We start from the raw sequence: 23,038 nt of genomic DNA on the forward strand, positions 1-23,038 counted from the left end.
GCGGACTCTCAACCACTGCGCCACCAGTGAAGCCCCAAGTTTTAAAATATAAATTAAATTTCTTTAGTAAATATAGGACTATTCAAATTAACTCTTCCTTCTCGAGTAACTTTTTTTTTTCCGAATGCGGGCCTCTCACTGTTGTGGCCTCTCCCGTTGAGGAGCACAGGCTCCGGATGCGCAGGCTCAGCGGCCATGGTTCACGGGCCTAGCCACTTCATGCCATGTGGGATCTCCCCGGACCGGGGCACGAACCCGTGTCCCCTGCATCGGCAGGCAGACTCTCAACCACTGCGCCACCAGGGAAACCTGAGTAACCTTTTTAAATCTATAGAATCTGTAATGGTGTCACTTCTCCTCATTCCTAATATGGTTAATTTGAGTATTCTTTCTCCTTGTCTTGATCATTCTGGATAGAGATATATCAATTTTATTGATCTTAAAGAATCAGTTTCAGTTTTCATTCATTTTCTCTATTGCTTTCCTGTTTTCTATTTTATCAATTTCTTCTTTGCTCTTTATTATTTCCTTACTTCTGCCTGCTTTGGGTTGAATTTTCTCTTCTTTTTCTAGCTTCTTAAGGTAGAAGCTAACATCACTGATACTGGAACTTTCTTTTCTAATACAGGAATTTTAATGCTATAAATTTCCCTCTATGTACTGACTTAGCTGCATTTCACAGACTTTGATGAGTAATGCTTTTCATTTATTTCAAAATACTGCCTAATTCCCCTTTTGGTTTCTTCTTTAACCCATGTATTATTTAGAAGTGTGTTAATGTAGTTTTCAAACATTTGAGAATTTTCCAGATACCTTCCTCATATTAATTTTTAGTTTAATTTTGCTGTGGCCAAAGAACACATATTCTGAGTTAAATCATGTTTTATTGAGATTTGTTTTATGGCCCAGGAATTATCTATCTTAAATGTTCTGTGTGCACTTAAAATATGTGTATTAGGCTCTTTGGGGGTGGAAGGTTCTACGAATATTAGTCTGGTTGAGTTAAATGATAGTGTTGTTCAAGTCTTCTGTATCTTTGCTGATTTTTTTGTCTGCTCATTCTGTCAGTTATTAAGAGAGGAATATTGAAATCTCAGACTGTAAGTGTGGATTTATCTATTTCCCCTTGCAGTTCTACCACATTCCTCATACCACTGATCCTCTGGTCAGAAAGGATTCCCCTTCCTCAGAGATTTACGTATCCCCTACAGCTGCCATTACTGAAATAGTCTTACCTATAGGCGGGGCAGGAAGAGGAAGGTAAAAAGAGAAAAAAGCCAGATCTTCCCACTCTCACAGTCCTATATGTTTTTATTTTTTATTTTATTTTTTGCGGTACGCGGGCCTCTCACTGTTGTGGCCTCTCCCATTGTGGAGCACAGGCTCCGGACGCCCAGGCTCAGCGGCCATGGCTCACGGGCCCAGCCGCTCCGCGGCATGTGGGATCTTCCCAGACCGGGGCATGAACCCGCGTCCCCTGCATCGGCAGGAGGACTCTCAACCACTGCGCCACCAGGGAAGCCCTCACAGTCCTATATGGACTGTCCCCCAACCACTGCCCCATTTATACTCTCTAATCAGAAAGAGAAGGCTTGTATCTGTTTGACTCTGGTGTGCCCATCCAGGATTTGGATTTCCTTTGAGTTCAGGCTGGGAGTTCGGTGACATTAAAAAACAACAGGGAATGCATCAATGAATTGGTTGTCCTTCAAGTTCTGGTTTTCTTCCACAATTTGCCTGTTACTGTTTAGTTTTCAGAGTCCTCAGATTGCTGCTCCGTCATTCTTTCCAGGGTTTCAGTTACATTCATGGGTTTTAGTTATATTCAGTTAAGGCAGGGTATGCTTACTCCATTTTAACCCAGAACCAGAACCAGAGCCCTTCCATTTTTTTTTAATAAATTGATTTATTTTATTTATTTTGGCCACGTTGGGTCTTCGTTGCTGCGCGTGGGCTTTCTCTAGTTGCGGCAAGCAGGGGCTACCCTTCGTTGCGGTGTGCAGGCTTCTCATTGTGGTGGCTTCTCTTGTTGCAGAGCAGGGGCTCTAGGCGCACGGGCTTCAGTAGTTGCGGCACGTGGGCTCAGTGGTTGTGGCTTGTGGGCTGTAGAGTGCAGGCTCAGTAGTTGTGGCACACCGGCTTAGTTGCTCCATGCCATGTGGGATCTTCCCAGACCAGGGATTGCACCCATGTCCCCTGCACTGGCAGGCAGATTCTTAACCACTGTGCCACCAGGGAAGTCCTCTTCCATTTTATTATATTTTCTGTTGGCCTGTCTGGAGGGTAATATTCAAAATATTTAATAATTAATATGTCAAAAATATCAACCAACCAGAACAGATACCAGTCTGTTCAGAACAAACATTATCTTTAAACAATTGATATGCCTGTAGAGGGCCATAATGCTTGATAATCTGCCCTGCCTGATTGGATATAGTTGCTATTTAATGTCTCTTCTCAGTAATAATGGCAGACATGTAAGGTAAGGTGTCTGGTGAGGTGTGTTAATCTTTGGGCATGAGGGCTCTCTCCTGTGTGTTAACTAACTAGTTTGGCCTCTGATCTGTCTTTCAAATGCAGTGGATTCTGACTCACACATACCCCCACTCATTGCTCTGGCTTAGGGGCAGAGACCTCTGATGTCATCTGCTTATCAAATGTAGGAGATGGGAGATGGCCTGACTACTTGGACTGAATCAGATCCCATGCCACTCATTAAGATTGCTGCCCCCGAGAACTTCCTGTTCCTTGTATCTCTTGCTTTTGTGGTTAAAACAGACCTGGAATCACTCTCATCTTTTACAGTTATCCTCCTACACATGCTGTGGGCTATAATTTCCTCCCTCCAGTTGCATGTGGTTTCTGTCTTCCATGGATTTCTTAACATTCCTCCTCCATTATTAGCTTTTTGTTTTGTTTTATAATGCTTTAAGAATTTGTTCTTTTTAAGATACGTTTTCTATCATTTCCCCACCACCCATATTGTTGTCATTTTAGTCTGAACTACCATTGTTTCTTACCTTTACTACTATTATAGTGTCCTAACTTATTATTTCCATTCTTGCCAGCATATAATCTATTGTCCATTTGATAGCTGTACTGCTCTAGTTAAAACAAATCAAATCGTATATTTCCCCAAACTTGAAAAAAAATTCTCCAGTGGCTTCCTATCACATTCAGAATAAATTCCAAAGTCTTTATCATTCCCTATATGACCCTACCTAAGCTACCCTTTTCCTAATACTTTATGTCCTCCCCCTCCCTTCATTATCCACTTTGTTTCATCTATGCTGGCCTTTTTGCTTAAACATGTTAAAGAGTGTTTTCTTTGCAGGGCTTGTACATTTTGTTCTTTCTTGACTAAAGGACTGTAGATTTCTACTTAGGTCAGAGAGGCCTTCTCTCTGACCACCTAAACACCCAGCTCTAACCTTCATAATTGCCACTACTTTACTTGTTCATTGTTGTCTCAACTACCAGAAAACTGGTTTCATTTGAGTGGAGTTTCATCTGGTTCTGTATTTCAGGAATCATGGGGTGCTTCATCAGAATTGTTTTTTTATTGTACTAGCTCCATTTTCTGAATCAAATGATTTTTCATTAGAGGTCATCTGTACATAAGCCGACTTACTGCTTCTAGATACTAAATAGGTGTATGAGCTTATGTAATATGGCTGAAACCCAGTTTTGATTTACTCCTGCAAAGATAGCATTATGCAGGCATTAGACTCTGATATATAAGATGTGTATTGGTATAATAATGCCTATGATCAGTTCATGCTGGAAGACTGGGAAATTGTACAGTATTTGACTTTGTGTGATTCCCATTATTTGTAGCCAGTTTCATTTGATTATTACATGCTGGTGTATCTATAGTAATAATGTACTAAATTTTCAAATATGCTATCTCCTGGTTCTTTTTCTTTCCTTATAAACATATGAAATATTTTGTAGAAATGAGATGTTCATGTGCTTGAAACATATACAAATTATCTTTAGTCTGGTGATGATGATTTCTTTATTAAACCCAGAGTGTTTTATTATATAGAATGATAAGGAAAATTATTTCAATATTCAGTATATCATTTCTTTATCTCAGTGTAAGAATATATCTGGCATAGTGGCATCACTAATGTACAGGATTATTTTGTTGTTTTAGTACTTTCTCCTTCTGATAAAAATTATTTAGCTTTCAACATAGATTGCTTTAGGAATAAAGAAAAAAATTTTAATAATACATATGTGCCAGGCTCTGAGCTAGGTGCTTTCACAAAATCCTCATTTAATTCTCAGAATAATGTTGTGAAGTAAGTATTATTTTCAGTCAGAAAATATTTCAGGCTTTACACTAACCTATGCCAAAAGTTTCAAATCAGCCTTGTTGATAGCACATATTTAGAATCTTTCCATTCTTATATTTAAAAGACAAATTTGTTTGTTGGTGGTTGGACCAACAGACTTGAAAAGATCTGACCTTAAATGATAAATTCCCCTGAAGTGTCTTTATTTCTAGTCATATGTTTCTTCTGAGATTTAACTTCTTTGTGTAACACTCTTTTTTCCAAATAATTAAACTTGAAATTGGCCCTCTAGCCAACAATTTCTTATTATCTTAGGGTGCTAGGGGTATGTCAGAATGTGTTTATATATTTCAGTTACACTTTGTATTTTTTAATGTGAGTTATAATAATTGTATTAAGTAAAAAATTACTTTTACCAAACAATGTAAACATTTAAAAAGGATATGTTAGGGCTTCTTCCTCTTCCACTCCCCTAAAGTAACTAGTATTAACTGTATTCAGTCTGTATCCTTCCATGTTTTCTGCTAAACTCATACTGGCACATGCATGGATGTGTGTGTGTGTGTGTGTGTGTGTGTGTGTGTGTGTATTACTTTGAAGATTTAAAAAAATAAAATGCAGCGTTTTTGTTTTTGTTTTGCTTTTTGCGGTACGCGGGCCTCTCACTGTTGTGGCCTCTCCCGTTGCGGAGCACAGGCTCCGGACGTGCAGGCTCAGTGGCCATGGCTCACAGGCCCAGCTGCTTCGCGGCATGTGGGATCTTGCCAGACCGGGGCACGAACCCGCGTCCCCTGCATCGGCAGGCGGACTCTCAACCACTGTGCCACCAGGGAAACCCTAAAATGTGGTTTTAATTCTCTTCTCCCTCAGTTAACAGTGTAGCATGGCCATCCCTCCAGGAACATACTTAAATTCTTATTTCTTAAAATCTGTATAATCCTCCTTAGCTAAGTAATCCATAATTTCTTCCACCATTTCCTCATCAATGAGTGTTCAGATTTTCAAAGTGATTCATAATAATTTACTTAGTAATATCTTAAACTCTAGGAATATGCAACCCTAAGCACGTTTTGTGTCAGAACATATTAAGTATCCTACTTAGTATTATGATAATTAGACTAGTTAACACTAGAAGGGTTGTAGAAGCCACTCCTTGCTTATCCGTATTTATGAATGAAGCGGAATAAAAGCATGGGAACTAAAAAGGTTGGAAAAGTTATGTTGGACATTTAGAAAGATTTTGATTTAAAATATTTTTATCTGAATTCTTCTGGCAAGAGAGAAAAATGACAAAAACCTCTTTGAAAAACTTCATAAGTTTTGTTGAAGGGTCATAAAGAGTTGGATAACAGGATGAGGAAGGAACCTATTAGTGAAGCCTAGGGTAAAATTATTATCTAGTAAATACATTTTGTGTTTTGTTTTGTTTGAAGACCAGGCTGGATTTAATAAATTTTATTCCTAGTGAAAGATTGAAGAGCTGGTTCCCACAAGGGGGCAGACTAAGACAGTCTGAAATCCTTGACACTATAAACAATATTTATTTTACATTCATAATTGATTTACTAAGAAGGAAGGGGACGTCACCAGGGACTAGAAATGAGTAGAGAGACAACTGACCGGCCATCCCGTGAATGGTACCGTATGTTGGGGGCATCCACCTGCGTCTTCACCAGTGCATGCGCGAACTTTTGGCAGGTTGGACACTCAGCTGTGGCTGTAGTCAGGTTGGCCTCAGTGAGCAGAAGCCCATACTGCTGAGCCCATGTATAAATTGCATTCCTGCTACCATGGCCTCTTTGTTAATGAGCCCATTGGGCAAAGATAGAATGGCTGGGTAAAGAGACTGGCTTAGTCCTCCAAACTGGTCATCTTATCTACAGGGTTATTAAGCACCTTCTCTGTAGAGTTTGCCCTTTGGTAAGCATTCACATGGGACATAAATTGCTTCATATTCTGTGCCCTTTCAAAGAGGTCTGTCCATATACCTTGTCCCCAGATTTCCTTGTCACCAGTTCTCTAATTATTCCTTCCAAATCTCTGAATATCCAGTCATACCATTAAACACTGTCCATGAGTCAGTATAGAACAGTATCTCTGTCATCTCTCCTTCCAGGTGAAATGAACAACTAGGTATCCTGTTCTAACTTCTGGCCCTGGAAGGGTTTCCCTTCACCACTGTCCTTCAGGACCCCAGAATGGGGCTCTAGTATTGTTGTCATCTGCATGTTGTCATGCAGAAATATCAGTAAACAAGCTTGATTTTTTCCCCCCTCAGTGAGATGGTCATAGAGAATTCTCCATGAGATAAAATATATCCAGATTGAGAGAAAAGAAGCAATATAGCAGGAATAGGAACCTTGGGCATCTGGGCCACTTGCTTATGCAAATTATTTATGCCTTCAGGACCTGCTCATGCCTGATCTCATGTACATCCCTTCCTTCTGATGATGAAGTGCTTCAGTACACACCCAACCATATTGCTTTGTTGGTCCAACAAAACTTAGTTCATGATGGACTGCCCAGGTCACATGGTAACATGGTGGCCCATGATCAAGCATTCATTCTAAGGCCCTGTGGTAAGCCAAAAGCTGTTTTTCAAAAAAGGGTAATAGTTATTTGTACCGGATGACATAGCTTTTTTACAGAATGCTGGAGATCTGGCCTGAGATTCACCTAAAGTTGTGCAATAACCATTCAAGATCCCTATCTAGCACAGATACGTCATGCAACATTGGATCTACTGGGTTATATAACCCAAGTGGCAAAGCAGCTTTCACAGCAGCCCATATGTGTTGCAGAGCCTTCAATTGTTGTGGGCCTCTCTCACATCCAGCAGTCTTGGTAAATGGTTCATAGTTGCATACCCAAATGAGGAACAGATTGCCTCAAAAATCCAAGGAGGTCTACTGGGCATTGCACTTCTTTCTCAGTATTCAGAGAGAGTAGGTGCAGCAACTTCATCACCTTGGAAGGGATATCTTGAATTGCTCAAGACCATAGGGCTTACAGAAATTTTACCAGTGTGGAAGACCTGTGAATTTTTGTGGAATTGATTTCCCACCCTCTGGAGTGCATGTATTTTACCACAGTATTTAGATCAGTTGCTGCTTCTTGTTCACCAGTCTAATCAGCATGAAATTATTAGTGTAGTAGACCAGCATGGTGCCGTTAGAATGGAAAGGCAGTTAAGGTCCCTGTGGATTGGATTATTACTAAGACCAGGAGAATTAATAGCAGGTAGGCCAGTGAAAATGTATAGCTAACCCTGACAGCTGGATGCTTACTGCTTATGATGATCTCATTCTCAGGTCTGTAGCTGCAGACCTGGTACCAGGGATATGTTGATTTGCTTTAGCAAGAAAACCACATCTAAAGCAGCAGCAGCAGTGGGATACACAACCTGAATAAGTTACAAAAATCCCTTGTCGTTCTCCAAGATTTGTCTTTCTTCTGCTTAGGCCATATCAATGAGTTGAATGGGAATGTGGTAAGAGTCATCACTCTAGGATCTTTCCAGTATTTAGTGATTGGATCATACTTTTTTTCTTATATTCTAGAAACTAAGTGAACCTGATTCTGGACATAGGTGTAAAGCTTTACTGTGCAATACAGTAGTCATTGACCACAGGTAGCTGTGAGTGCTTGAAATGTGACTGGTCCAAAAGGAGATGTGTTGTATGTGTAAACTACACACTAGATTTTGAAATTTTCTGTCTTCCCGTTTATTCAATAATGTTTGCCTTTACTTATTGAAGCATTGTTGTAGTAGTTGCTTTAAGGTCTTTGGTGTTTAATTCTAATGTCTGTAATCTTGGGAATAACATCTGTTGACTTTTCCTTCGCATGTTGAGATTTCCCTGTTTCTTCATATGCCATATTATTTTGGATTATATCTTGGACATTTTGAATATTATGATATGAGACCCTAGGTTTTATTTAAGTTCTAAGGAGAAGGTTGGGGTGTGTGTGTGTGTGTGTGTGTGTGTGTGTGTGTGTGTGTATGTGTATGTCAGTGGCTAGTCAACCAGATTATGTTCAGGAAACAGATTCCTACCTGCATTCTCGGGGCTCTAGTTCCAACGTCAGTTCGGTTTTCTGAGCATTTCTATTTAAATCATTTCCATGTGTGTGACCCAGTGTCCATTCTGGGACCAGAGTGGTAGTAAGTATATCTTGTTGTTCTGTTCTTAAAGCCTATGGTATGGATGTTTAGGGTCACATCCATGCATGCAGAGCTCAGAGGTGAGCCCTGAAGTTCATATACAACTCTATGGGATTGTTTGCTTGATATTTCTCCACACCCCAATCTTACCAACATTTTCCAGCTCTCAGACTCTCCCTTGCCAGTAGTCTGGCTAAAAAACAGGGACTCCAGTTTTCCTGTTCCGCTGTTCAATTCCTACAACTGTGTCTGTATCCAAGTCAAGTGATAAGAGGACAGAGAGATAAAAAGCAGTGAGGATTTGCCTCACACTCTTGGGATTACAATTCCTGGGGTCAGAAAAAAGGGTTCACTTCTCCCAGGGTTTTAGATACCTGCCCAGTCACCACTACCGTCTCTCTGCTGCTACTGCCATAGTATTGGCTGGAGACCAGGATAGAAGAGAAGGGAAAAAGGAGGGATTTCCCTTAGTTTCTCAGACCAGCAAGGGCCCCCTTCCCTGTTCCTCACTAGAAAGGGAGGGATTTTCTTGGAGCTTTTTCTTACCCGGTGAACACTTCTCAGTTTGGGGCTGCCTTTGAGTCCAGGCGAGGCAATACCTGAGAAGAAACATGGCAAACTCACCACCACGTCAATGGAACTTCACATTCTGTGCTTCTTTTCCAATCTGCCTGCTTCTGTTTATCTTCATAGTCTTCAGATAGGTACTCCACCCATTCTGTTTGTTTGGTTGGTTTTTGGTTATAGATTTATTTGTTTTAAAAAATAGATTTTCTATTTTAGAGTAGTTTTAGGTTCACAGCAAAATTGAGTGGAAAGTACAGAGTTTCTATATATGCCTCTTGCACCCACACACCCACAGCCTCCCCCACAGTTAACATCCCAGCACCACAGTGGTACATTTGTTACAATAGATGAAGCGACATTGACGCATCATTATCACCCAAAGTTCATATTTTACATTAGGGTTCACTCTTTTTTTTTTTTTTTAAGGAAGCCTTTCATTTTTATTAAAAAAATTTTTTTAAATTAATTAATTAAATTTATTTTTTGGCTGCGTTGGGTCTTCGTTGCTGCATGTGGGCTTTCTCTAGTTGCGGCAAGGGGAGGCTACTCTTCATTGCAGTGCACGGGCTTCTCATTGTGGTGGCTTCTCTTGTTGTGGAGCACAGGCTCTAGACGCACGGGCTTCAGTAGTTGTGGCACGTGGGCTCAGTAGTTGTGACTCTCAGGCTCTAGAGCGCAGGCTCAGTAGTTGTGGCGCACGGGCTTAGTTGCTCCGCAGCAGGTGGGATCTTCCTGGACCAGGGCTCGAACCCGTGTCCCCTGCATTGACAGGTGGATTCTTAACCACTGTGCCACCAGCGAAGTCCCTAGGGTTCACTCTTGATGTTGTACATTCTATGGATTTTGACAAATGTATAATGACATATACCTACTATTATAGTATCATGTAGAATAGCTTCACTGCCCTAAAAATCCTCTATACTCTAAATGTTCATCCTTCCCTCCCTACAATCCCTGGAAACCACTGATCTTTTTACTGTTTCCATAGTCTTGCCTGTTTCAGAATGTCATATAGTTGGAATCATACAGTATGTACCCTTTTCCGATTGGCTTCTTTCACTTAGTAATACACATTTAAGGTTCCTCCATGACATCTCATGACTTGATAGCTCATTTCTTTTTAGTGCTGAATAATATTCTATTGTTTGGATGTACCAGTTTATCCATTCACCTACTGAAGGACATCTTGGTTGCTTCCAGGTTTTGACAGTTGTGAATAAAGCTGCTGTTAATATCCATGTGCAGGTTTTTGTATGGATATAAGTTTTCAACTCATTTGGGTAAATGCCAAGGAGCATGACTGCTGGATTGTAAGGTAAGAGTATGTTTAGTTTTGTAAGAAACTGCCAAACTGTCTTCCAAAGTGACTGTACCATTTTTCATTCCCACCAACAATGAATGAGAGATCCTGTTGCTCCACATCCTTACCAGCATTTGGTGTTGTCAGTGCTTTGGATTTTGGCCATTCTAATAGGTGTGCAGTGGTATCTTGTGTTGTTTTAATTTGCAGTTCTCTAATGACATTTATTGAATGTCTTCTTCATATACTTATTTGCTTCTTTAGTGAGGTGTCTGTTCAGGTCTTTTCCTTGTTTTAATTTTTTTTCTTGTCATTGAGTTTGTATACTTAGGATATATTTTAAAATATTTTCTCTCAGTATGAGGCTTGTGTTCTCATATTCTTGACAGTGTCTTTCATAGAGCAGACATTTTAAATTTTAATGAAGTCTAGATCATCAGTTATTGCTTTCGTGGATCATGCCTTCAAGGTTATCCAGATTTTCCATGTGATGTTCTAGGAGTTTTATATTTTTGCATATTACATTTAAGTGTGTGATCCATTTTGAGTTAATTTTTTATGAAGGGTGTAAGGTCTGTGTCCAGATTTATTTTGTTGGAGGTGGATGTCCAGTTGTCTAAGGATCATTTGTTGAAAAGACTATCTTTTCTCCAGTGTACTGCATTTGCTCCTTTGGCTATACTTACGTGGGTCTATTTCTGGGCTTTCTATTCTGTTCCATTGATTTGTCTGTCTGTTGTTTCATCAGTACCACACTGCCTTGATTACTGTAGCTTTATAGTACGTCTTGAAGTTCAGTAGTGTCAGTCCTCCATCTTTGTTCTTGCCCTTCAAATATTGAGTTGGGTATTCTGGGTCTTTTGCCTCTCCATATAAATTTTAGAATCAGTTTTTCTTTCTTATTTATTTAATTTTTATGGCTGCATCTGGTCATAGTTGTGGCACATGGGATCTTCGTTGAGGCATGCGGGATCATTCGTTGTGGCACATGGGCTCTTTGTTGCTGTGCACGGGCTTCTCTCTAGTTGTGGCACATGGGTTTTCTCTCTCTACTTGCAGCACATGGGCTTCAGAGCACGTGGGCTCTGTAGTTTGCAGCACATGGGCTCTCTAGTTGAGGCGTACAAGCTCAATAGTTGTGGCGCATGGAATTAGTTGCCCCGCAGCGTCGTGTGTGGGATCTCAGTTCCCCGACCCAGGATCGAACTTGCATCCCCTGCATTGTAAGGTGGATTCTTTACCACTGGACCACTAGGGAAGTCCCTAGAATCAGTTTTTCAATATCAACAAATATTGATTGGGTTTGCATTAAGTCTGCTAGATCAGTTTGGGGAGAATTGACATTTTGACAGTATTGATGCTTTGTATCCATGAACATGGAGTTTCTCTCCATTTATTTAGATCTTCTTTGACTTCTTTCATCAGAGTTTTGTAGTCTTCCTCATAGATCTTCTATATATTTTGTTAGAATTATACCTAAGTATTTCATTTTTTTAATTCACAGTTTGATATATATATTCCAACATCTTTGCCATATCTGAGGCTGGTTCTGATGCATGCACTGTCTCTTCATATTGTTTTTTGTTTGTTTGTTTTGTTTTTTTAACTTTTAGTATGCCATGTAAGTTTCTGCTGAAAGGTGAATATGGTGTACTGGATAAAATGAACTGCGGTAAATAGTAATGTAATTTTAGGGTAGGAGTGGGGTGGGAAGCATTCTGTAGTCCTATGATTAAGTCTCAGTCTTTTGGTGAGCCTGTGCCCCTGGACTGTGAACTTTACCAGTGCCTCTGAGTTGCTGTGTTCCATTGATTTTGTGTCCATTCTTTTACCAATACCACATACTGTCTGGATTACAGTAACTTTACATTAGTCTTGAAATGAGGTGCTGTGAGACTCCAAACTTTGATTTTACTGTTCAAAATTATTTTATCTATCCTCGTCCCTTTGTTTTTACATGAGTTTAAAATCAGCTTTTTTATTTCTACCAAAATAATTGCCTGCTGGATTTTCATTAGGATTGCTTTAAACCTATAGATCACTTTGAGACCTAGCATCATAAAATCTTCAGATCCATGAACAGGTCAATAGTATACTTCTCCATTTAGGTCTTTGATTTCTTTGATCAGTGTTTTGTAGTTTTTAGCATACAAATATTGTACATATTTTGTTAGATTTCTTCCTAATTATTTCATGTTTTTAATGGTGCTATTTTAATGTTACTGGTTTAAATTTTTTTTATTTTCTGCATATTCATTGCTGGAATATAGGAAGACATTTGCTTCTTGTATACGGACTCTGTAATCTTTGAGTTTGCCTAACTTACTTGTTTTTTTCTAGTGGATTTTTTTGTAGATTACTTAAAATTTTCTGCGTAGGCAGTCATGCTGTCTGATTACATGACCCCGTACTAGCTATTACACTTCTCTTGGCCTGTTTCCTGCCTGATATATGGACTTGTTATGAGACTATTACTGAGTCACAGAGTGCTATAAGTTAAAAGGATATTTAGAATAATTTTAGGCAAAACCCCTTTGTTTCTGAAATATGTAAAAGCCCTTTGACTTTAGGGACTAGTTTATCACGATGCTCTGTTTTGTTTTGTTTCTCTGTGTACTTTTAAAAAATAAACTTTTAATAACATATAAACTGGAAAATTCATAAGTAATGTATACAGTTTAATGAATTATCATGCTAGAGGCTTTTGATTTATAAGTTTTATTTTTGGTTATTTATGTAACTTGAAAAATTAGAAGACAGTTCTGTAGAATAGGTACGGCCTTCAGCTAAAGAATTTCTTTATTAACTTGAACTTTAATATCTTGTAATCATCTGTACTAAATATAAGACTTAGGACTGAAATTTTTATTGAGTCATAATTACTCCTAACATTTCTTTAGTGTCCATATACTTGATATCCCTGTGCTATCTTTCTTTTTTTTTTTAACAATCTATTTATTTTATTTATTTACTTTTGGCTGCATTGGGTCTTCATTGCTGCGTGCAGGCTTTCTCTAGTTGCAGGGAGCGAGGGCTACTCTTCGTCGCTGTGCGCAGGCTTCTCACTGCGGTGGCTTCTCTTGTTGCGGAGCATGGGCTCTAGGTGTGTAGGGTCAGTAGTTGTGGCTCTCAGGCTCTAGAGTACAGGCTTAGTAGTTGTGGCGTATGGACTTAGTTGCTCCGTGGCATGTGGGATCTTCCTGGACCAGGGCTCGAACCCATATCCCCTGCGTTGGCAGGCGGATTCTTAACCACTGTGCCACCACAGAAGCCCTCCCTGTGCTATCTTAATTCAACTTTTGAATATCTAATCACCGGGTATCCAGCAAAACTGATTTTTTTCTGTCATATTAGCAGTTTATTTTATTCTGCCATATCTCTATCACATTATTTCAGTAACTTTTATTCAGTTGATTATAGCAGGAAAAGTGAGTGGCAGGAAAATGAAGATTGAGTAATTTGGGGTACCAGTAAATATCATCTTACATGCTTGGTAAATTGGATTTCTTTTTTTTTTTTAACATCTATTTTTTTACTCGGCTGTGCCGGGTCTTAGTTGCGGCACGGGGGTCTTCATTGCTGCATACGGGATCTTTGTTGCAGCACGCGAACTCTATATTTGTGGCAAGTGGGACCTAGTTCCCTGACCAGGGATTGAACCCGGACCCCCTGCATTGGGAGTGTGGAGTCTTAGCCACTGGACCACTGGGGAAGTCCTGGTAAATTGGATTTCAGAGTTTTTACTTCCTTCCTGTTATAAAATTATACATCCATTCCTTTTGCTATGCAGCTTTTCAGTGGTTCCCACTGAAATGCACCAGGTGTATTTCCATGCCCCATTGATGTTGTTCTTGGACTTGCTTGGGCCAGTAAAATATTAGTGAACAGAGGTCTTAAATATGCTCCTCTGATTTAACTTGGTCTCCTGCAGCCCTGTGATCTACCATGACAAGAGTGTGCCCCACATATTCACTGCCCCTTCAGTGACTAGGCCCAATATGAATGACACATTGGAATAGTACTGAACTTGATAACCCAACCAAGATCAGCTGACCTACAGTCAATCTGCAGACTCATGAGCATAAAGGTGAATGTTGTAGACTACAGAGATTTTGAGGTTGTTAGTTACCCAAGAAAAACTGACTAATACAGTCAAATTCTGTTAATGCATACCAGTACTTTTCTTTACTTGAAACATATATTTTTAGTTTTTTCTCTGTATTTATAGAGCAGAGAAGATAGAGGAAAATATTTTTAAGCAAAAAAGTAAACTAGGACATCCATACTGGACTAATTGCAGTATTATTCCTTAAGGAGTATTATTAGATTCTAAAATTATCAGCTACGTTTCTTTTGTTTTTTGTTTTTTGTTTTTGCGGTACGCGGGCCTCTCACTGTTGTGGCCTCTCCCATTGCGGAGCACAGGCTCCAGACGCACAGGCTCAGCGGCCATGGCTCACGGGCCCAGCCGCTCCGCGGCATGTGGGATCTTCCCAGACCGGGGCACGAACCCGTGTCCCCTGCATCGGCAGGTGGACTCTCAACCACTGTGCCACCAGGGAAGCCTATCAGCTAAGTTTTAACATTAGAATGTTTCAAGTGAAAAGAGATACTTCACTAAATCAAATGCATTCTTCTAGATATATTGTCTTTAAGCAATCTAGTGCTGATTTTTCTTTAGGGAATTATTACACTAATGACATGCCTCTTTGTAAACCTGTAAAATACTATAATTCCATATAAATCAGTCTCATGTCTATTCATGAAAGCCCAAAGATTAGAAATCTATTAATAAAAAGACTTGAAAAATAGGTCTAGGAGATTTCATCTGATCACAGTTCCAGAGAGAAAGAGAAGAGAACTGTTGGAAGAAAAGAATTGGTCAACATAGTAAAGGAAAGGACCCAGTGACTAATGAGAAATAAAAAGTTAAGACCTATTCTGGTAAAATTTTTGAAATCCAAAGATAAGGAATAAGTCCTAGATTTCTACCAACAGAAGTTTGGGGGAAAGGTAATAGTGATCTGGACTATGGTAGTGATAGGAGAAATGAAGAGAACATGGTAGATTTGAACTCTATATGAGGTTGATAATCTGCAGAATAGCTATTGCCTTTGTTGCAATGGGATGTGATGGGAAGAAATGAATGATTACTAGTCTTCTGGTTTGAATAAATATGTGAGTAGGTGGTAAATAGCTATGTAATATTTTTTAATTGAGGTAACTTACCATTTTAACTGTTTTAATGGGTACAATTCAGTGGTTTTAGTACATTTACAATGTTGTGCAACCATGACTGCTATATAATCCATCACCCCAAAAGGAAACCGTGTACCTATTAAGCAGTCACTCCCCATTCCTGTAGTCATCCCTGGCAACCACTGATCTACTTTCTGTCTGGATTTGCTTATTCTGAACATTCATATAAATGGAATCATACAACATGTGACATTGTTTTTTGTCTGGCTTCTTTCACTTAGTAGAATGTTTTCAGAGTTTATCAGTGTTGTAGCATGAATAAAGCCTTCATATTTTTATTGCTAAATAATATTTCATTGTATAGATATACCACATTTTGTTTATTGATTCATCAGTTAATGACATTTGAGTTGTTTCTGCTTTTTGGCTATTATGAATAATGCTTCTGTGAACATTCATGTTCAGGTTTTTGCTTGAAAACCTGTTTTCATTGCCTTTGGGTATATACATAGAAGAGGGATAGCTGGGTTGTATGGTAATTCTGTGTCTAACGTTTTGAGGAACTGCCAAACTGTTTTACACAGCAGCTGTACCATCTTATATTCCCACCAGCAATGTATGAAGGTTCTAATTTCTCCACATCCTTACCAACACTTCTTTGTTGTTGTTGTTGTTTTAATAGCCATCCTACTGGGTGTGAAATGGTATTTCGTTGTGGCTCTGATTTGCATTTCTTTAATGACTGATGATATGAGTATCTTTTTATGAGCTTATTGTCCATTTGTATTGTACATTTCTCTTTGGAGAAATGTCTGCTCAAGCTTTTTGCCTACTTTTAAATTGCATTGTGTCTCTTTTTGTGGTTGAGTTCTAGGAGTTCTTTTTATGTTCTTGATTCTAGACTTTTTTTTTAAAGTTTTTTATTTTAAAAACTTTTTTTTGGCCGTGCCAGTCTGGCATGTGGGATCTTAGTTACCCAACCAGGGATTGAACCTGTGCCCCCTTCAGTGGAAGCACGGAGTCTTAACCACTGGACTGCCAGGCAAGTCCCCTCAATTCTAGACTCTTACCAGATAAATGATTTGCAAATATTTTCTCCCATTCTGAGGGTTGTCTTTTCACTCTCTTGATAGTGTCCTTTGATGCACAAATGTTTTATCTTCCAGTTTGCTAATTCTCTCTTCATCTGTGTCTAATCTGTTTTTTCAATCCATCTATTGAGTTTTTATTTTCATAATTCATTGCTGAAATTCTAAACGTTTACTTTTTTTAAATATTAAGCATGTTAATTTTTTTCTTTTTACATAACATGACACACAATTTTAATACAGCATTTGGTCAGTATTTCTCAATAGAAACTCTCAGCACTTTTGACTCAGTAATTGACTGTGTCTAGGAGCCATGATGTATATTAGGTCTCCAGAACTTATTCATCTAATAACTGAAAGTTTTTACCCTTTGACCAACATCTCCTTTTGCCACCACCACTCTCCTCTCTACTACTATGATTTTGACCTTATTTTTTAGATTCCACATATAAGTGAGATTACATAGAGATTATTTCTTTCTGTGTCTGGTGGCTTATTTCACTTAGCATAATGTCCTCCAGGTTCATCCCTGTTGTTGCAAGTGGAAGGACTTCCTTCTTTTTTAAGGCTGAATAATATTCCCCAGAGAGAGAGGGAGAGAGGGAAAGAGAGAGAGAGAGAGAGAGAGAGAGTGTGTGCGTGTGTGTGTGTGTGTGTGTGTGTGTGTGTGTAAAATCACATTTTCTTCATCCATCCATCCATTGACAGACACTGAAATTGTTTCTATATTATGGCTACTTTGAATAATGCTGCAGTGAACATGGGAGTGCAAGTATCTCTTTGAAATAGTAATTTTATTTCCTTTTGATATATACTCAGAAGTAGGTTTGCTGGCTCATATGGTAGTTCTATTTTTAATTTTTTGAGGAATCTCCATACTGTTTTTTGTAATGGTTGTACCAATTTACATTCCCACCAACAGGGTATAGGGGTTCCTTTTTCTCTACATCATTGCCAATACTTAATATCTTTTGACTTTTTGGTAATAGCTGTCCTAACAGGTGTGAGGTGGTATCTCATTGTGATTTTGATTTTTGTGATTGATGATTGTTGATATTGAGTACATTTTCGTGCGCCTGTTGCCCATTCGTATGTCTTCTTTGGAAAATATTTATTCCGGTCCTTTGCCCATTTTTAAAAATTTTTATTTATTTATTTATTTATTTATAGTTATTTTTTTGGCTGTGTTGGGTCTTCGTTGCTGTGCGTGGGCTTTCTCTAGGTGCGGTGAGTGGGGGCTACTCTTTGTAGTAGGGTGTGGGCTTCTCATTGCAGTGGCTTCTCTTGTTGAGGAGCATGGGCTCTAGGCACGCAGGCTTCAGTAGTTCTGGCTCACGGGCTCTAGAGTGCAGGCTCAGTAGTTGTGGCGCATGGGCTTAGCTGCTCTGCGGCATGTGGGATCTTCCTGGACCAGGGCTCGAGCCCATGTCCCCTGCGTTGGCAGGCAGATTCTTAACCACTGCGCCACCAGGGAAGTCCTGCCCATTTTTTAATTAGGTTTTTTGTTTGTTTTATTTTGCTGTTGAGTATGAGTTCTTTACATATTTTTAGTATTAACCCCTTATCAGATACTTGGTTTGCAAACATTTTCTCCCATTCTGTAGGTTACCTTTTCACTTTGTTGATGGTTTCCCTTGCTGTGCAGAAACTTTATAGTTTGATACAGTCTCACTTGTTTTGCTTTTGTTTTTGTTGCTTCTGCTTTTGATGTCAAATCCAAAAAAAATCATTTTCAAGATGAATTTCATGGACTTTCCCCCCTGTGTTTTCTTCTAAGAGCTTTATGGTTTCAGGTCTTAGGTTTAAGTTTTAACCCATTTTCAGTTGATTTTTGTGTATAGTGTAGGATAAGGATCCAGTTTCATTCTTTTGCATGTGGATATTCAGTTTTTCCAGTGCTATTTATTGAAGAGACTATCCTTTCCCCATTGTATATTCTTGGTGCCCTTGTCAAAGATTAGTTGACCATATATGCATGGGTTTATTTCTAGGTTCTCTATTCTGTTCCATTGATCTATGTGTCTGTTTTTGTGCTAGTACCAAATTGTTTTCCTACTGCTTTGTAATATAACTTGAAATTAGGAAGTGTGTTGTGCCTCCAGTTTTGTTCTTCTTGCTCAAGATTACTTGATTATGTTAGCTATTCAGAGTCTTTTGTGGATCCATGCAAATTTTAGAGTTGCTTTTTCTATTTCTGTGGAAAAATGCCATTGGAATTTTGATAGGGATTACATTGGATCTGTAGATTACTTTGGGTAGTATGGACATTTTAACAATATTAATTCTTACAGTCCATGAATATAGGATATCTTTCCATTTATTTGTGTCTTCAGTTTCTTCATCAGTGTCTTATAGTTCTCAATGTACAGATCTTTCACCTCCTTGGTTAAATTCATTCTTAAGTATTTTAATCTTTTTGGTGTTAAGCATACTACTTTAAATTCTGTGTCTTATTATTCCATAGTCTGTATTCCCTCTGAGACTATTTTGCATGGTCTTTCTGATTTGCTTTTTTCATGTTCTCTCTTTGTTATTGTTAGTTAAGGACCAGTACTGTATATGAAAAATTGTGGAAGTATTTTGAGATCTGTGATGATGTTATCTTCTTCTAAGAAGATTTATGTTTGTTTTTGGCAGGGACTAGCAATCCAAGATTGCCTTAATTAAATTTTGTGGTAGACATTTGGAGATGAGCTTCAGTCCTGTAAAGACCAGTCTAGTTTTTTTTTTAAATAAATTAATTAATTTATTTTTGGCTGCATTGGGTCTTTCTTGCCGCATGTGGGCTTTCTCTAGTTGCAGAGAGTGGGGGCTACTCTTTGTTGTGGTGCGCAGGCTTCTCATTGTGGTGGCTTCTCTTGTTGCGGAGCATAGGCTCTAGGGTGTGTGGGCTTCAGTAGTTGTGGCATGCAGCCTCCGTAGTTGTGGCTTGTGGGCTCTAGAGCGCAGACTCAGTAGTTGTGGCACATGGGCTTAGTTGCTCCGCGGCATCTGGGATCTTCCTGGACCAGCGCTCAAACCCATGTTCCCTGCATTGGCAGGCAGATTCTTAACCACTGCGCCACCAGGGAAGTCCATAGTTTTGGTTTATACTCACTCATAGAATGTAGCCCTTTGGGGTTCCAAACAAAAGTGTTGGAGTTTTACCAGCTCCCCCTTCGCAACTTGGTTCTCCAGCCATTCCAGTACTTGTCTTCCCAGCTGTAAAACTGTCAATGGCTTCTTACCCTTTCAGATGCCACAAAGTAAAGAGTGGCCCCAAATACCATGTCTCAGTCTTCTCCTTGTAATTCTTCATCATGCTATTAACTCTCCAGTGCCTTCAGGAAGATTTTTTAAATGTATATAGTTGTAGTTTTCTTAGGGAAAGATTGGTCTGAAGTATATAATCTGCCATTACCAGAAGTAGAAGTCAACAGTACGTAAGTGGAAGTAAACAGCATGTCATTTACTCTTTTTTTAAATGTTTGAGCAGATTCAAAAATCAACCATATAATGTTAGTCTTACCCATTTATATTTTCATGTACATTCTTGGAGAAAGAGAATAAGAAATAGAGTTACAGTGATCCTACTAGGAATTGCACAGATTGGATTGTCAAGCAGGGGAATATCTTCTCTCATGTTTGTCTTCTCAGGGACAGTTGAAGACCATTGCTGTAATCATAACACTTGTTGCATTGTACTGTAATTACTTTTTATATGACTACGTTGTTCATGAGACAGTGAGCCCCTTACAAGGAGGAATCCTGTCTTATTCATGTTCACTTTCCTAGTGCTGAACCTGAAGTTAAGTACCCAGTTATGGAGAAATGAATCCGTGTGCTGGGAATTCCTTATTTTCTTTTCACAGTGAAAAATCAATATCAGTGTACACTGTGCTGAGTCATCCAAAAAGATAAATTTTAATAGAGAAGAATTTTAGTAGAAGAATATTTTCTCACCAGCTCTTTTCTCCCATTCTCTTCTATGTAACAGGTGGCATCTCCACAGAAAGCGACTGTGCTTTTGAGCCAGACTACGCCGTCCCACCACTTCCAGTGAGTGAAGGTATGCAGCACATTCGGATTATGGAGGGCATGTCTCGCTCTCTTCCATCCTCCCCCTTACTCACACATCAGTCTATCAGTGTTCGGCTCCAACCTGTGAAGAAGTTAACTGGTAAGGACTTTACCTAAATTTAGTATATTTAACAGGAAACCTAACAGTGTGGCACTCTAGGTCATATCAGATATGTTTATGTGCATCTCTAGGTTTTTCGTCTTTGGCCTTACTAATGTCACAGACTCTTGGAAAGTGGAGCTCCTACTGATTTTAGTTTAGGGAATTAGAATAGTGCTCCATTTGACAGATTGTTGTATTTATTTCCTAAATGATCCATCTGTTGTGGACATATTTTTCTAGGCTTTCAGGAAATTTTCAGTTTTGCCAGAATATACTGTTGTTCTGATTGCATTTATCAGCTTGTTCATGTCAGATTACCAAATGGAGATATTGTAATTTTAGAATAATAAACGCTTCATAGTTTAGCAAAGGTACCTCAGTTTGAAATCCTGATTTGTATATTTCATACCTATTTTTAAAAGCTGATCTAGATATTTACCTCTCCATGGTACAGTACTCCAACTTGTTAGGATAATTACTATAATTCATAAGTTGTGGATTGACTTTAATATGATTTCACAGTATGCATTGTGCAGTCAGATCAAGTTGTTAGGTATGAAACTGTGTCTTGATTAAATGAACTTTTATCCCTTAAAGCTTTTTCAGGGAAGAAATTTTAATATATTAAATGATACTTATGTGCGAAAATATATACACCTGGATCACTTTGTCAGGTTTCTTTTAACATTATTAGTTTATATCAACATCAGTAAGTTGACTGGTATTGAATGGATTATGATTGTATGGAGGCAAGAAATGAAGTCATTCCCAAAGGCTATATTGACTTCCTTCTATGTGTCTGGCATTGAGTTAGACAGTAGTGTTGATTATTGAATGACAATTCAAAAGAAAATAAGATGATAGAGGGGGAAATGAGATTTTTCACTCTTCCATCTATTTTGAATGAAACTTTTACAATGTTTATAATTTTCATTAAAATAATAGTACTTCTTTATTCTGTAGTTCCACAGAGCATAACTTATGCTTCTTTACAACCTGCACAAAGCATAAGTTATGCCTCTTATATTTTTTTATTGTTTTTTTTAGGCATCTTCAAATGACTGAGTCAAAGTCTACTTTGATTCTTGGGTCATTAGGTAAAAATCAGTAAAGTAGTTAATAACATTTTACTAAAATACTTATTCCTTCTGTTATCTAAAAACAGGGTAAGTTTTATGTGATTGGGCTTGAATAAAAATTTCAGTGCTTAGAAATCCCTGCTTTTTCTTACAGTTTAAGGTATTACTGATTACTGAAAATACAGATAATCAAATCTGATGGCTGTCAAGTGATATGCTTCATTTTACTGCACATATTGGAAGAAATAGTAAGAAAAATTCAGTTTCCTTATAGAAGTTAGCTGAATTGCCTGAGGTTTTAGAGATAGCACTTTCCTGTCCCATTAGCCTATCCCAGTTTGAACTTTAACTTAAATAGACAACCTTTAGATGACCTAAAAGATAAATACATATACTAACAAAGTCAGCACCATGCCTGATATCACAGAGATAGTACAGGGAAGCAGTGATAGGAAGTACACTTGGTTAATTACAGGTATGAACTATTCAGTTTTAATTTTACAGTGCTCGAAGTATAAGCATCCTCTCAAATAATTTTATTTACTGAAGAGGTTGTCAGAGGCCTAAGAATTTGAAGTTTGAGAACACATTTTTAAATATCTGAATGAAAGAAATCTGTCTCCTGAAAGAGGATGCCATGAAAATTTTTCTGTGGCCAATTTTCTGCCAAGTGAATTAGATGATAAGAATTTTCTGGTTTAACCTGGAATTAAATTACTTTGAAATTTAAATTAAAAACATTATTTAGTAGATTATTCATCAGTTACCTTTCCTTTCCTAATTATATTTTGTTACAAATAAGTAAAAAGAACTTTGTATGGGAAAAGATTAACTGACCATAAGGAAATGTCCTTCAGAGAATGGTTCTTAACAAAATACGTTAATTTAATATGGCCATTAGGGCTACACTTCCTAATTTATGCATTTCCATTCATTTAAACTTCCAACTACCTTGTCTTTCTTGTATTCATATTACAACCAAACTGAATAAGCAGGGTCAGAATAGTTGTTTTCTTCTGTTTTCTTTCTGACTTTCTAATATTTAGTCTCCTATCTCTGCTATGGTCAGGGTAGTTTGCTCATTATTCTTCTGTGCTTTTTTTTTTTTTTTTTTTTTCCCCCCACTGTTGTGGCCTCTCCTGTTGCAGAGCACAGGCTCCGGACGCTCAGGCCCAGC

General features: G+C 38.4%; 1 protein-coding gene across 3 annotated transcripts in view; it reads left to right on the top strand.

The window, feature by feature from the left end:
• TANC2 (tetratricopeptide repeat, ankyrin repeat and coiled-coil containing 2) overlaps positions 1-23,038 on the top strand; it is a gene marked incomplete at its 5' end in the record, with an annotated part of 320,220 nt that overhangs the window by 67,593 nt on the left and 229,589 nt on the right. For 2 of the 3 annotated variants that reach the window (XM_079726111.1, XM_079726112.1), the window contains one exon: positions 20,597-20,668. In XM_079726111.1, the coding sequence (XP_079582237.1) occupies positions 20,597-20,668 (72 nt within the window). Of the gene's footprint in view, positions 1-20,596; positions 20,780-23,038 lie in introns of all 3 variants that reach the window. The other variant, XM_079726110.1, reaches the window with a different exon arrangement.

Source organism: Hyperoodon ampullatus (assembly GCF_949752795.1).
Source record: "Hyperoodon ampullatus genome assembly, chromosome: 19".
Classification (NCBI taxonomy): Eukaryota; Metazoa; Chordata; class Mammalia; order Artiodactyla; family Ziphiidae; genus Hyperoodon; species Hyperoodon ampullatus.